Here is a 14,056-nt window from a genome sequence, read left to right as displayed (position 1 = left end):
ATCTATAGAACACTAAACCCCAAAAAAACGGAGTACACATTTTTCTCAAGCGCACACGGATCATTCTCCAGGATCGATCACATACTGGGGCACAAGACAAACATCAACAGATACACCAAGATTGAAATCATACCAACCATCTTTTCTGACCATGAAGGCATCAAACTAGAACTAAACCATAAAAAGAAGTACTACGTATTTATTGTAAAAGACTGGTGGGGAGAGTATTGATAAAGGTAGAATTATCGAACAGTGGGGCTTTTATCTTCTGTTTCTGAACTTTTTTTTTAAGATATATTTATTTATGAAGGCAAGAACTGGGGTGTAGGCCAGAGGTATAGAGGGTGAGAGGACTCACCAGAGACAGATTGGGGAGCAGTACTGGCATATCAACTGAAATCCACTGCTGAGGGGAACAGTGGGAGAGACAGGAGAGGTCTGCTGTGCCATGTGAGTAGCTCCCTGGCTGGGGATCGAATTCAGGCCCACTAAGACTTAACCCTTGTGCCACCAGGGAGGCCCTGTTTCTGAACTGCTTTAAAGGTACAAATATCATATAATAGAAAATATAACTAAACTCTCAAGAAGTGTCTTAAGTAATTTTTTCTGGAAAATGATTTCCTTACCTGCTGTTAGTCTACTTTCACCTAGTCACAAAAACTGTTCAGATGCTCACTGTATTCTTGTCCTTTGTGCTTTCAGAGCAGTGGGAAGAGCTCGGTGCTGGAAAGCTTAGTAGGAAGGGACCTGCTCCCCAGAGGCACTGGCATTGTTACCCGGAGACCCCTCATCCTGCAGCTTGTCCATGTTTCACCTGAAGATAAACGGAAAACAACAGGAGAAGAAAATGGTAATTTTTAGGATTGGTATAAAAATATCTTAAAACTTCATTTTGGGTCAGTTCTTAGAAAGATTTAGCTGTGGGCAAATCAGGTCCTGTGAAGAGAAGTGGTGGATTCTTTTTTCATGTGAAAGAGTGATTCCTGTGGTCCTGAGGCCCATGAATACATGTGTTTGAAGTTGCACCTCTTTGGTAACCAGCATGTTGAACTTGTTACTGTTGTATAATGCAGGATTCAAGGCGCTACTCAGGAGAACAGGAACTGGTTATTTTAAAGGGAAAATGTTTGAGTCTTGTAGTATTGTAAACATTTTTCCATAGTGTTTAAAACTTTCACTTTGATTTAGAATTCAACTTAAATTCTAGCTTTTAAATGAAATTAAAATAGCTTTGTTTTTCAGCAGTCATGTTACCTCATCTTCCCTTTTCCCATCTTACTGTATGCCTGCTAGTTTTGATTCTGTACTCTTCAATCTCAGATGAACGTTATTTTTAGAAAGTTTTGATTTTTTTTTAAAGATTTATTTATTTATATGTACAAGAACTAGGGTACAGGCCAGAGATGTGGGGGTGAGAGGATTCACCAGAGACAGAGTGGGGAACAGAACAGGCAGACTGGCTGAAATGCACTGCTGAGGGGAGCAGCGGGCAAGACAGGAGAAGTCTGCCTCCCGTGTGGGTTTCTCCTTGGCCGGCTGGGGATCGAACTCGTGCTGCTGAGGCAGCGGATTGCTTCATAGTGCGGTGTTTACCCCCTTGCGCCACCAGGGAGGCCCTGATTTTATTTTTTGTTTAACTGTCCTTTTCAAACAATAGTGTAATATATTATTCTCACTTCAAAATACTATTTCATCCTCCCCCTCCGATATTTCAGACTTAGTCTCCAGCCAAACTCAGGCTGTTTCTTTACTGAGTGTGAGTGGTGAATGTGTGGGGTATCGAGATTAGAAAGTAAGCACTCTCCTTAGTGACTGGAATATGTCTATCAGCAGGTTTTAAATTGCTTGTAAAATATGTGACCTGTGTCAGTCATGCCTCTATAGTGAGGCTGAAATGTTCCAATGAGGGTAATATATTTAATCTTCCTTTTGGTTCTGTATTTGGCACACACTTTCTAATTTATAAAATTCTTTGATTGCCCTAATTATTAAATTATAGCAGAGTACTATATTTGGTTCTGTTTCATTTCATTCAACTTACATTCTGGTCTTTGATGGGATGAGACTGTGATAAATTGAAGTTACTTTAACTTCTAGAACTGATTTGCTTGTTATAGGAACATTAGTGGTGAAGACTTGATTTCGTTTTTTAAGGAGAAAAATATGTTGTGAACATCTGTGATGATAGAAAGTTAATCACTGAATGAAGCTGTAGGTGTTAACAAGTAATATTTCTGGATAGGCAGCCAGAGGATATGTGGGAGGCTTTTAGTTATAGTAGGTAATTATTAAGAGGTAGCTTCTTGTTGTATTCTCTGTCCCTTTGTTTTTTTCTGGAATATTTCTCTACTAATGAATCCCCCTTAAATTTATTCATTTAGGCCTAACGTGTGATTCAGCTTCTTATACAATAACACTTTCAAGTTTTCATCCCCACTAATTCATTTCTTCAAAGTTACCAAATACCTTAACTAAGACTTGAGGAAGCTATATGGCATTAGGTCTTTCTTTGAACTTTCACTTTCTCCAGTCACCTTGAGAAAGGCAGATGTCACCTTGAGAAAGGCAGATGATACCCTGTCTCAGAAACTGTAGTGTGGGCAGCGCTCTAGAAAAGGGTGTGGATTTCAGGATGGAAGAGTCAGGTCCTCAGTGCCTCTGCTTGTGTGTCCACTGTGCTTTTTGGGTGTCTATTCTTTGTGGTGGTCAGTAAATCTGCAATCTTTATATATATATATATATATATATATATATATATATATATATATATATATATATTCCCCCCCCCCTCCAAGCTTAGTGCCTCTTTTTCATTTGTAATCCCCCACCCCCATACTTCACATGACAACTCAGCTACCCAGAATACAAATTAGATTTTGTGTATTTTGAGTCCTAGGTCTCCTGTCTCATTCGTAGCTGGGATTGTTCCTTAGTTTTTCATCAGAGGCTCTTTTTCCTCAGGATAAATAATTCTACCTTGTTGTGAGTCATTGTAGCCCAGAGTAAATTAGAAATGATGAAGCAGGTTGAACATACAGTGAACCAGAGGACTGAGCTGCCTCACAGTCTGACAGGGAAGAGAAAGTGGGGAAAACGACCATGCAGTAGCTTCAAATGAAAAAGTCAAAGTTAGCCTCTTACCATTCGGTACAGGGCTTTATAACCTCACAGGGTTTATTTTGTCACCAGAAGGCCTGAATTACCAATAATAGGTTAAATAAAGAGCCATGTTTTCTAAGAGGACATGGAGAAGTGTGATCCATTTTTATATAGGCCCATCAAAAATGGCTGAAATAAAATATTTTGGGGTCTAATATGTATAATTTAATAGGAAAATTTACTCAGCTGAGTTCCTTCATTTTGTAACGACATAGATAATTGGAGTCAATTACTGTAAATTTATAGTATTTCTCAGCCTGTCCCCATTTTTGCCATTATAAAAGAACTTTTGAGATCCCACCTTATAGGAAGCCTGGCCGTGCTGAACTGCTGGGGCTCAGACCTCTCGTCTGTGGAAATCCCAAAAGACAAGTGGCCCAGCTGGCAAGCTAATACTTAAAAGTGACCACACCAAGTGGGGCGTCTCCTGGTGCTGACCCTCAGCTGCTGGAAAGGACTGGAACAGTATTGGAAAGTGGGTCATGAGCTCTTTGGTTGCTCTCATCTTGCAAACCAGGATTTGGAGTGGATCCATTACAAGATGACAGTTTAGAATCTCACTGATAATCAGACGGCTTCCAGCCTCGTTCAGGGACTAGCCAAGTCAGAAGAGAAACAACAGCGTCTTAAGACATTGTGCATTTATGCAGACCTCAAATTTGATAAAGCTGTGCTCCAAGCAGGATCTCAGGGTAGGAAGTACTGTTTGCAACCTTCAAGAAATTCAGCAGCCGGAATTGGTAGAACCAAACAACTGGACTTTTGACTGGCACACTCACCATGCATACTGCTGTTCAGCTGATCACCAGGATGGAGGAGGCACCCAGGAGGCAGATTAAAACAGCACACACCAATGGGAGGGGTCACTACTGGTGATTTGCTAGAGGTGTACAGCTGTCAATTTAATGGTTATCAGTGAATAAGTTAACTTTAAAACAGAACAAAAGTCATTAAACATCTTTGTTTTATCTCATCAGCAAATATATCTGATATCAATTGGAAAAACATCAGCTATTTTGCAGTGCTCTATATATTTAAAAGTATTTTATTGTAACTTTAATTTTATTAATCAAATTTATTTATACTACATTTTCTTGAACACACAAAAGTGCATATTTCATATTGTTAAGATAACTGATAAAATCTTAGATGAAATCACACTGTCTTAGACTAGGTTACTAGGTTAGTTTGAACTTAAACCTTCACAATTATCTTTCATGTATTTTTATGAAATAAGTCAAGCTTTCTTCACATTTTCTTTTAGACAAAATCCAAAAGTAGCAAACTGATTAACCAAAATTGTTTCTATGGTGTTAAATTCTATGTAGTTGAAAGAAAATAATCCCTTAGAAAATCAGTCTTAGCTTTCAGCCATATGTTATTTGTAGTCTTGTCTATATTTAACTAACTCTAAGGTTTTGAAACATGTATGTGGTATGTTTTGTAGATTCTTTTTTGCCAGGCACTTTCTTTTTCTATAGTCTGTTACCGATATCAAAGGCAAATTTTTGAAGTGATTTACAGTCCATTTGTGTTAGATAAGAAACCAGAGTGATATAATTTATTATAGCAGAAAACAAAAATAAATTATGACATACAATATGCTTTGCTTATAACACTTGAAAAATGATTACATCCCTTTATTTATAATTAATTACAGCAGAAATTAGTTGTAAACTTGGGATAACTGGACCCATATGCATTTGAAATGTGTTCAGGTTTCTGCACATTTGATTTTTTGAAAAGGTTTAACTTTTAGGGATAAGCACTTAACATTCTGTGCTGTTTCTCTTTAACTACAGACTCTGCTACATGGAAAAACTCAAGACACCTTTCTAAAGGTCTCCTTTCTTTGTTCTCAGCCCTGCCCTACTCCGCTGCATGTTGCTGCTGTGCTCTCATGGGCTGTGTGCATCCCCTTCCATTTTTATTTGCCTATTCACATTGAGTGCAGGTGTTAGTGGTTCTTGCTCCCTTCTTGGCATTGCATCAGAATGCAGGCTTTTTTTGGTGGTGAATGTAATTTATGTTATTTTTATTTTAAAATGTGTTTGTGAAGCCAGGCGTCTTTTATATGAGAAGGTAAATAAAAACCTCCCCTTTGATATGGGTGCCTGCCTCTGTGAGTTCTGTTCACCTAGATTACTCCAGGCCTCCAATGAGACTTCTTGAAAAAGGTACTATGTTTCAAGTAGGTGAGCTTTTTACTTGCAAAAGGGATCCAGTTTTATTTACCTTTTCTCTCCTGAAGTGCTGATCCACCTTTCCCACATTAACATTTGTTAAATATCTTACGGTCATTGTTATTTTGCTTTTAGGTGGTTGGTATGCATTATTCATAAACATATTAACACATTTATAATTTTTTTGAATTTGGCACAGAGTAGCCATGGTTGGGGGAAGCAAAGCCAGATTACCTTTCTGTGATTAAACATTTCTACCTTGTCTGAAAAAAGATCAAAACTTGCTCTCCAAGTTTCAAACCACTGGAAACAGCGCACACAGTGATGAAGACTCCCTTTTCATCATGGTGGAGGGACATAGTGGCTGTTGGGACTGGTGGAGACTAGGATTCCCTCAGTGCATAGGCAGGGTCTTTTCTCCCCTTCATTTCATTTCTTTCCGACCTCCAATTCTAAAGAAGAAATTGTTTTTTATCAGGGAGGGTATGGGGGGTGTGGATTACTTTGAAAAAGTGCAAGTAAAGTACAGAGCAGCTCCACATACAGAGAACTCTAGAGGAGCGACAGATTGTGAGATGTGGAAACCATTTTGGTGAAGAACAGAACCGATGGGAAAGTTAGCTCATTCATCATTGCAAATTTCATTGACATACTGCAAATTTCTATCTGGGATTAGATGTGTAAATCTATTATTCATGCTTTTGGTTACATTTCTTAGTAGGATTCTTAATTTTTCCTCTTTAGCTATTGATTTGAGTGATCCACCAGTTGAACTGCTTTTAAGCATAAATATTTTAAAATAAAGACTATTCTTTTTAATATATTTACATAGAAAGTATGAAGAGAACATTTTTATTAATAAAAACTAAATTTCAAATGGGAGGAAGATCTGTGAGCCACTCTGAAGTTAGTCATGCTTTTCAAATACAAGATACTGTTTTTTAAATGTGAAAGTATAATTTTGCAGATCTTAAGACACTTAATAACTTGTAGCATTGAAAAATAGGAACAAACAAACCATTTATTATGTTGCCTTTTTAAATTCCTAACTAAAGATAAATGTGATTTCCATAGTTTCCATTAAATGAGCTTTCCTTTTCTCAGGAGTTGAAGCAGAAGAATGGGGTAAATTTCTCCACACCAAGAATAAGGTAATCATATAGAATATCGTGAACAAATACCAGGTGAAACATTTCTTTATATAAGTAGCTGATAATTTAGTTTTCTTTTTTCTTTAAAGATTGATTTACTTTTTGAATAGAAGAACTGTGGTGTTAGGCCAGAGGTGCAGGGGGATGAAAGGATTGGTGCAGAGACACAGTAGGGAGCAGAACAGGTGAATGGACTGAAATCCGCTGCTAAGGGGAGCAGCAGGCAAGACAGAGGTCTGCTATGCTGTATGTTGGTCGGCTCCTTGGCCAGGGATTGAACTCAGGCCATAGCAGTGGTAGTGCTGAGACTTAACCTGTAGGCCACCAGGGAAGCCCAGTTTAGTTTTCTTATAGGCAGTGGAGCCTGTTATTTCAGTGCCATTATTCCTTGTAAAATATATGTTCTATCCACCGTCATTTATTTGGAGAAAATTTTGGATTGAGCCCAGTTCTCTCTAATTTGGAGATTTTTAACTCTTGTGGAATTAGACAGCTTTGAAGGAATCACATAAACTCATGGCTCAGGAAAATACATGTATGTATTTGATCTTGTTTATTCTCTGAAGAAGTTTCTTAGATATTCTTAACATTTATGGTCACCCCCACTTAAGATCTTTGATTTTATTTTGATTGTCATGCTTTTTGTTTCCATAATTTTTAGCTTTATACAGATTTCGATGAAATTCGACAAGAAATTGAAAATGAAACAGAAAGGATTTCAGGAAATAATAAGGTAGGCATAATTTTAGAGCTGTAAACATAAACATCAGTAAGAATGTTTCCTAGAGTATTCTTTATATCATGTGAGGTGGGTGTTATAAATTCATAGTCCTGTTGTACTAGTGGGAGGATTTTCACAAATATATGAAAAATTAAAATCCATGTTATTTCTTAGAGCTTTTTATATTACCACATATTAGATATTTGATCTTGTGATATACATACCACTTTATTATAATTTTATTTATATTGCTACAATAACTTGTCTTTTTCTGATGGATTCATTGTATTCTAAGCCAAGAAGCATTATGTAAATTATTCCATATACGTATTTTGAAAAGTTCTTTTTCTTAACCTAATAAGACTAGATTTACTTATGAAAGCAAAGAGGAGGAAATTAGTTTTTTTCCCCATTTTTTAGTGAAAATGAAAAATGTTAATTTTTTAAAAAAATTTTCTTAGCTTATGAAATTAGGTGTCTCAGTACTCTTAACCTTGCCATCAGACACTGTCACTCCCTACCCTAAGAACTTCTGTTTTCTCTCCTTTATTCCTATTTTCTTTCTCTCTGTTCCTTTCCTTTTTGTTCTTACCTCCATTCTTATAGTGTCCAGAGGCACATTTAACCCTACAAATAAGCCTAGTACTAATACTTACAAAAATTTATTGTACTTGTCTATCTGCCAGATAGTGCTGAAGAGAGCATTTCCTGACAGGAAGGCAGTTGGGAGCCCTGTTAATTTTTTTGTGTTATCTAGGGTGTCTTTCTTGGTGAGGGGCTGCTCCTTGTCATTGCTGCTCCCTGGGCTGGTCACCCTGAGTTGCTGGTCCTGCCGCCCTGCATTCCAGGGCTATTGTATGGAAGGGACAGCAAAGTGGCAGTAACCTAGGGGAGTCATCCTGAACCCTGTGAGGACATCTGGGTTAAATTTGACTGAGGCAAGTCCTAACAGCAGTCTGAACTTGTTTGTGACTCCTATGGATTTACTGAGCTCAGGAGTTAAGGGTAATTTTGCACAGGACTGGAATGTAGAGTGGTTGTGACTGGGGAGTCAGAGGGAAAGTCTCTCATTACAGGAGACAGCTCGTTGTGAATGATGGAATCTGCACACTTACAGGAAGCTTCATTTACGTGGGGATACGATTGACTTTTACCTAGTGGGTTTCAAGCCCCTTAGCCCCGAATCTATGACAATCTTTTTCTTTCCTGAAGCATGTTGGTAATGAAGGAAATGATATTTTGATCTTATATAAGTAATTTTATGTGTCTCAATATCTAAGTAATTTCATATGCAACCAGAAATCCCCAAAAGATATAAAAAATGAGGTTGTCTCTGTAAAGACTTTTAAATACAGCTTGTGTCTACATGGTGAGGGGTGCCTGAGTATATGTAGTTAGGAAGGTGTGCCAGATACTGTTATAGGACAGGGAGAGGGTCAGCCCAAACCCCGCAAACCTGCCTATTCTAAATGGGTTTTGCCATCCGCCGCATCAGCACAAAACATATAAGACTTTAATGGGAAGGAACTTTAATAAAACTAGGAAACAATACAGGTAAGGTAAAGAGTCTAGTTTCTAAATGAAGCACCCAAAGTTACCCGTCCCCTCGTGGGTAAAAGTCCATCCATATGGGATTGGCCCAGAGCAAGGCCCCAAAGCCTGCCACAAGTCTAAAGCATCTTCCAGTGGGGACCCACAGAAAAGGGTCACAAACAACTGGACAAGCCCGGAAGGAAAAGAGCAAAATCAACATCAAGATAAAAGCTGCCATGGTCACCTCCCCACGGGTCTCACCCACATCTGTGTCACCCAGTCCACGACCAAAAGACAAGCGCAGTTTCTTTACGTGTCTCTAGGCTCCATGCACCTCCTCCAGGTCTCCTGGCTCCATCCTGCTTCCTTCCTCAGTCTCTTCTGCAGCTTCTTCTCTCCCTGCTCAGCTCCACCCTTCCTTGGGTGGGGCAGGGAAGCTGGAACCTCCCCCTTTCCTGGGGACCACCCTGTTACAATCCCCCCTTTTAATTTTTATTCCACCATTTCCATGGTGATGAAGATTAAATATATGGAGGTTGGGATGCAGTCTCAGAGGAACGTTTTGTCAGGTTTCAGTGTGAAAGAAAACCAGTCTCTCCATTTGTCCATTGTGGAAAGTAAAAGTCCTCCACTTCAGGAAAAAATAGTTCATCAGTTTAAGCCAAAAAAATTTGGAGGCGTTAGCCAAAACAAGTCAGCAGATATGTAAAAATTTCAGGAAAAAAAAAAAATCTTAAAATGGTTTAACTGATGTAAAAACACAAATTTTTTCAACCTTGATTCCAAACTTTTAACAGCAAAGCAAAAGTTTGCAAACTAGATTTACTTTTAAACCATTTTTCTATTTTTGCATAAAATTACAGAGTAGAAATAACTAACAGCAATTTTTAGCTGGCTTTGTTGAAATATTTCATACAGGATCAGAGCGAACCGGCGGCATTCAGTCGATGTAGGCTTCAGGTATAAAGTTGGTCTCATTAGACTCCACCTGGGCTTTCCTCTTCTCGAGGGTACCAGGGCATTTTCGTTGGCCGGGTTGTTCAGTCCTGCCAATGGAGGCAAGCTTTCTCACCTTCTTTGGAGGTCTTTGGAACCCTACAAACAAGGCAAACAGGTTTTTCTCTTTTTGGTTTAGTTCTTTTTCAACTTTTTGGAAGAACTTCACACAAAGCCACACAATCAAACTTACGTCCAATTTTTTTGTTAAAACAGACAAAATCCCTATGGAAGTTATGCAAAAACAGACTTTGAAATAAGTAGCAAAAATTACTACCACTATTTGTATGCTGTGTTGGTATCAAGGGGAGAGAAAATGTGACAAGTTAGTTTTGCTGGAAAAAAAATTACAACCTTTTTGTAGATTCTGGTTACTCAAAACAAAACAAAACAAAACAAAAACTTTGTGGATTTAGGACAGAATGCATAAAAAAATTTCCAGTATTATGTCAAAGAAACCTTAGTAAATGTTAGGTGTATTTTCAGGTCTATTTAGTCCTTTGTAGGAAAGTTTTTTTACTCTCAACAGTTCCATCAATAGGAATCTGTTGAGACCTTTTTTCCCTATATTTCCAGAAACAATTTCTGTAGGTGTGAAACAATTGAATTATACAATATTACAAGGTGACAAACACCATTGACAATTTACATACATACCAGATACTGAGAGGTTTTTTTTCATACACATTTTAGAAAATTACTGTTAACATTTTGTACATACCAAAGTTTTACCATTTTCCCAAGTGACAATGCTTTCCTTCCAGTTTTACTTTATTAGGTAAAAGCCAAATAGAACAAATTCATGTAATGCTTTCCCAGGAGGAAAAGGAGAAACTTCGTGGAGTGTCTTAGGAGCTCTACTGAGGTTCCACAAAATTTCCTTGCATCAGTCAAATGACAGGCTACCAAATTTGTACTTGAATTTAGATTTCTGGGAAGCTTTGCCATAAATATCAGAAAATTAGCAGAAACAACAATATTCAATCTCTATGAAGGCACCGGCTTAGTTCAGTAGCACAATGTTGACAATCAAACCATAACTTTTTGTTTTTATCATAACTGGAGACTTTTTTTTTTTTCAACGTCTATGGGCACCATGTATACCAATTTGTCGATCACTGGAGGTCAAGACAGTTAGACACAAGGACATACAGACATACAACGTATAGACAAAAACATTTTTTTTTTTTATGCCACGTAGAATGTTATGTAACTGTAGTTTTACTCCATAGGCTCAGAAAAAAAATGTCAAAGTCCAAAAAAAATGTGGAGTGTTGCTGGCAGAAAAATTTTCGGTTGTCATTTTACAAACCTAAGACTTTGGAAATAGGAAGGAAAAGTTTTATTAATCACAAGAGTTACATGACCTTGTTTATTACATTAGGGTTTTAAGTGTTGAAGACTTTTTGTTAGAAGTCAATCCTGGGGTATTCTGTACAGCAGCTGAAAGAGCAAAAGTAAACCTTTAAGCAAAAGGAGTTATCTCTTGTTAGCCACCAAGCAGGCACTCCTTGGGTTTCCTGGAATAGAACCTGAAAAAGCAAAATCAAATTATCAGTAATTAACTTTCAATTAAAAGGAATCATCTCCTTACTTCTGTTAGCCACTCTGGGACAGAAGCTGAAAGAGCAGATTAAACATCTAAGCACAGATTACACCTTCCCCACACTAGGGAGGGACAACAACAACACAGGTATGAAAACCTGGTACAGTTACATGATGCACCCTAAAGAGTGCTTTCCATAACAGACCTTCCTCAGTAGGAAGCAGAAACTTAGAATCTTGTCTTACACCAGCAATTGAACAAATCCAGTATTCAAAATGGCAAACATGCCCAAAACAAATTGTGTAGACAAAATTCACAGCAGCAAATCCTTTTAGACTCAGACAAAATCTTGTTAATTTTTCTGATCCAGACTTTGCAAAAATTTAAGTTATCTCCAAGAATCCATCAAGGATACCAGCGATTACCAGTTACTGCTTAAGGCTACTCTTTCCTTAACACCCAGGCATACATTTGCTAATTAAAACACCACCGCTCCACAGTTGGCTTGCAAAACCGGTCAGACACAGGGCAGGAAGTAGTCAAAGACAAAGCAACATACCACTGAAGAACCATTATTGCCTTTAGAAATGCTAATGAGACAGCAGAGATTGCAAAAAGAAAGAAAAAAAAGTTCCAAGTGGCCTTAGACGCCATCTTTGATCTGGCCACATGGTCCAATGTACTGCCTAATCTTTTGAGTAAAACTGGCACAGAACATTTCCACAAAATCAAAATCTCTTAGCAAGTCACTACAAACAAATTACACACAAACACACAGAATCTTTACAAAGCCCAAGCCAGTTTTTCAACAGTAAATCGACATATGAAACAAACACACCGGAGAAACCAAAAATCACATTTGCGCTTATGGTAGCCAGTGCCATAGGGAAGCCCAATTTCCCCATGGGGCTGACTAACCACGGATGGCTCTGTCCCTTCGTGGTCGCCAAATCTGTTATAGGACAGGGAGAGGGTCAGCCCAAACCCCGCAAACCTGCCTATTCTAAATGGGTTTTGCCATCCGCCGCATCAGCACAAAACATATAAGACTTTAATGGAAGGAACTTTAATAAAACTAGGAAACAATACAGGTAAGGTAAAGAGTCTAGTTTCTAAATGAAGCACCCAAAGTTACCCGTCCCCTCGTGGGTAAAAGTCCATCCATATGGGATTGGCCCAGAGCAAGGCCCCAAAGCCTGCCACAAGTCTAAAGCATCTTCCAGTGGGGACCCACAGAAAAGGGTCACAAACAACTGGACAAGCCCGGAAGGAAAAGAGCAAAATCAACATCAAGATAAAAGCTGCCATGGTCACCTCCCCACGGGTCTCACCCACATCTGTGTCACCCAGTCCACGACCAAAAGACAAGCACAGTTTCTTTACGTGTCTCTAGGCTCCATGCACCTCCTCCAGGTCTCCTGGCTCCATCCTGCTTCCTTCCTCAGTCTCTTCTGCAGCTTCTTCTCTCCCTGCTCAGCTCCACCCTTCCTTGGGTGGGGCAGGGAAGCTGGAACCTCCCCCTTTCCTGGGGACCACCCTGTTACAATACCAGCCTAGACTATTTAGGACTCTGGCACATTAGAAATAGATGAGCAGTTCAGAGTGAGCCAGGGCAGTAAAGGGAACACATCATGTTGGTGTGTCTGCTGGAGTTTAGTCAGCCCCGAAACGCGTGAGGGACCCTTGGTGAAGATCAGGAGTGTAGTCGCTCCGGGGTAAGGGAGAGGAAAGGCAGGCATCACCGTCTAATTTTTTACATCTAAAGATTCAGGTATGTCTTCTGAGGCATCTCTTAATGTACACTGTATTCGGAGTTAGGAGCCACGCCAGCCTGGGTATCTTGTTGCCTCTACCTCACTCCCTCAACTCAAGAAACTGTCAATTAGGAATGCATCTTTCTTTCCTTCAGCATTAATTAAGCCTGTGAAATACACTTGAGGTGTGGTATCTGCTTCGAATCAAGAGACAAGAATGTGAAATAATACAGAGGAAGTAAATTTGTATGTTAATAAGATGGGGTTGGGTAGGATTATAACCTGTTATTTATATTTAATAGTATCTAGTGTCTATTTGTGGGTTACATTCACATTTTATTTTTCATTACCATTTTAATGTGGTTTTAATAATGATATTTCAAACCTTATTTTTAGGGAGTCAGCCCTGAACCTATTCATCTTAAGATTTTTTCACCCAATGTTGTCAATCTGACACTCGTGGATTTGCCAGGAATGACCAAGGTAAAGAATCTTGTGACCCACTATGAGTGCGGTCTTCCTTGACTACTCTGTACGTACATAATCTTGCTCAAAGTAATAATTTAAAAACATAACCATGACATTCCTAGCTACCTGTAATGCTGCTTTTATTTTTTCCAGTGTCCTGCCACCCTCAGAATCCATATATAGCATATGTGTTTGTTTATTGTCTTATCACTGAAGTACAAGCTCTATAGAGGGGAATTTTGATTGTTTTTATTCATGACTGTGACATACTCTAGCAAATGGAACAAGTCCTAAAGCATAGTTTTCTGCCAGTAAATACTGCTAATTGAAAGGATGAATGAATGAATTTCTCCTAGGTATTTAATGTTGACCAGTACTTAACAAGGTCAATTTTTGATACTCAAGAAAATTACATCTTCAAACTTTCACATGTATTGAATTCATGCATACCACTGTTGTATATAATTTCATTTTAACTTTCTGTAAATGGATTTAAGTGTATATTTTATGAATTCAAGGGGGGAGGCTGGGAAGCTGAGTTGATT

General features: G+C 38.5%; 1 protein-coding gene and 1 pseudogene across 1 annotated transcript in view; both read left to right on the top strand.

Annotated features, from left to right (window-relative positions):
• Positions 1 to 651: 651 nt before the first annotated feature.
• The window catches only part of LOC119253874 (dynamin-1-like protein), a gene marked incomplete at its 5' end in the record, with an annotated part of 29,724 nt that continues 16,319 nt past the window's right edge, over positions 652 to 14,056 (top strand). The window contains 4 exons of the mRNA XM_037521125.2: positions 652 to 850; positions 6,447 to 6,493; positions 7,155 to 7,226; positions 13,440 to 13,526. Of these exons, the coding sequence (XP_037377022.1) occupies positions 652 to 850; positions 6,447 to 6,493; positions 7,155 to 7,226; positions 13,440 to 13,526 (405 nt within the window). The remainder of the gene's footprint in view (positions 851 to 6,446; positions 6,494 to 7,154; positions 7,227 to 13,439; positions 13,527 to 14,056) is intronic.
• On the top strand, positions 3,245 to 4,202 carry LOC119253873 (anaphase-promoting complex subunit 10-like; annotated as a pseudogene).

The sequence above is a fragment of the Talpa occidentalis genome, unplaced genomic scaffold (assembly GCF_014898055.3).
Source record: "Talpa occidentalis isolate TD23 unplaced genomic scaffold, MPIMG_talOcc4v2.1 talOcc4.218, whole genome shotgun sequence".
NCBI classification, from domain to species: Eukaryota; Metazoa; Chordata; class Mammalia; order Eulipotyphla; family Talpidae; genus Talpa; species Talpa occidentalis.
Note: the sequence above shows the minus strand (reverse complement) of the source record. Positions and strands in the feature narration are given on the sequence as shown.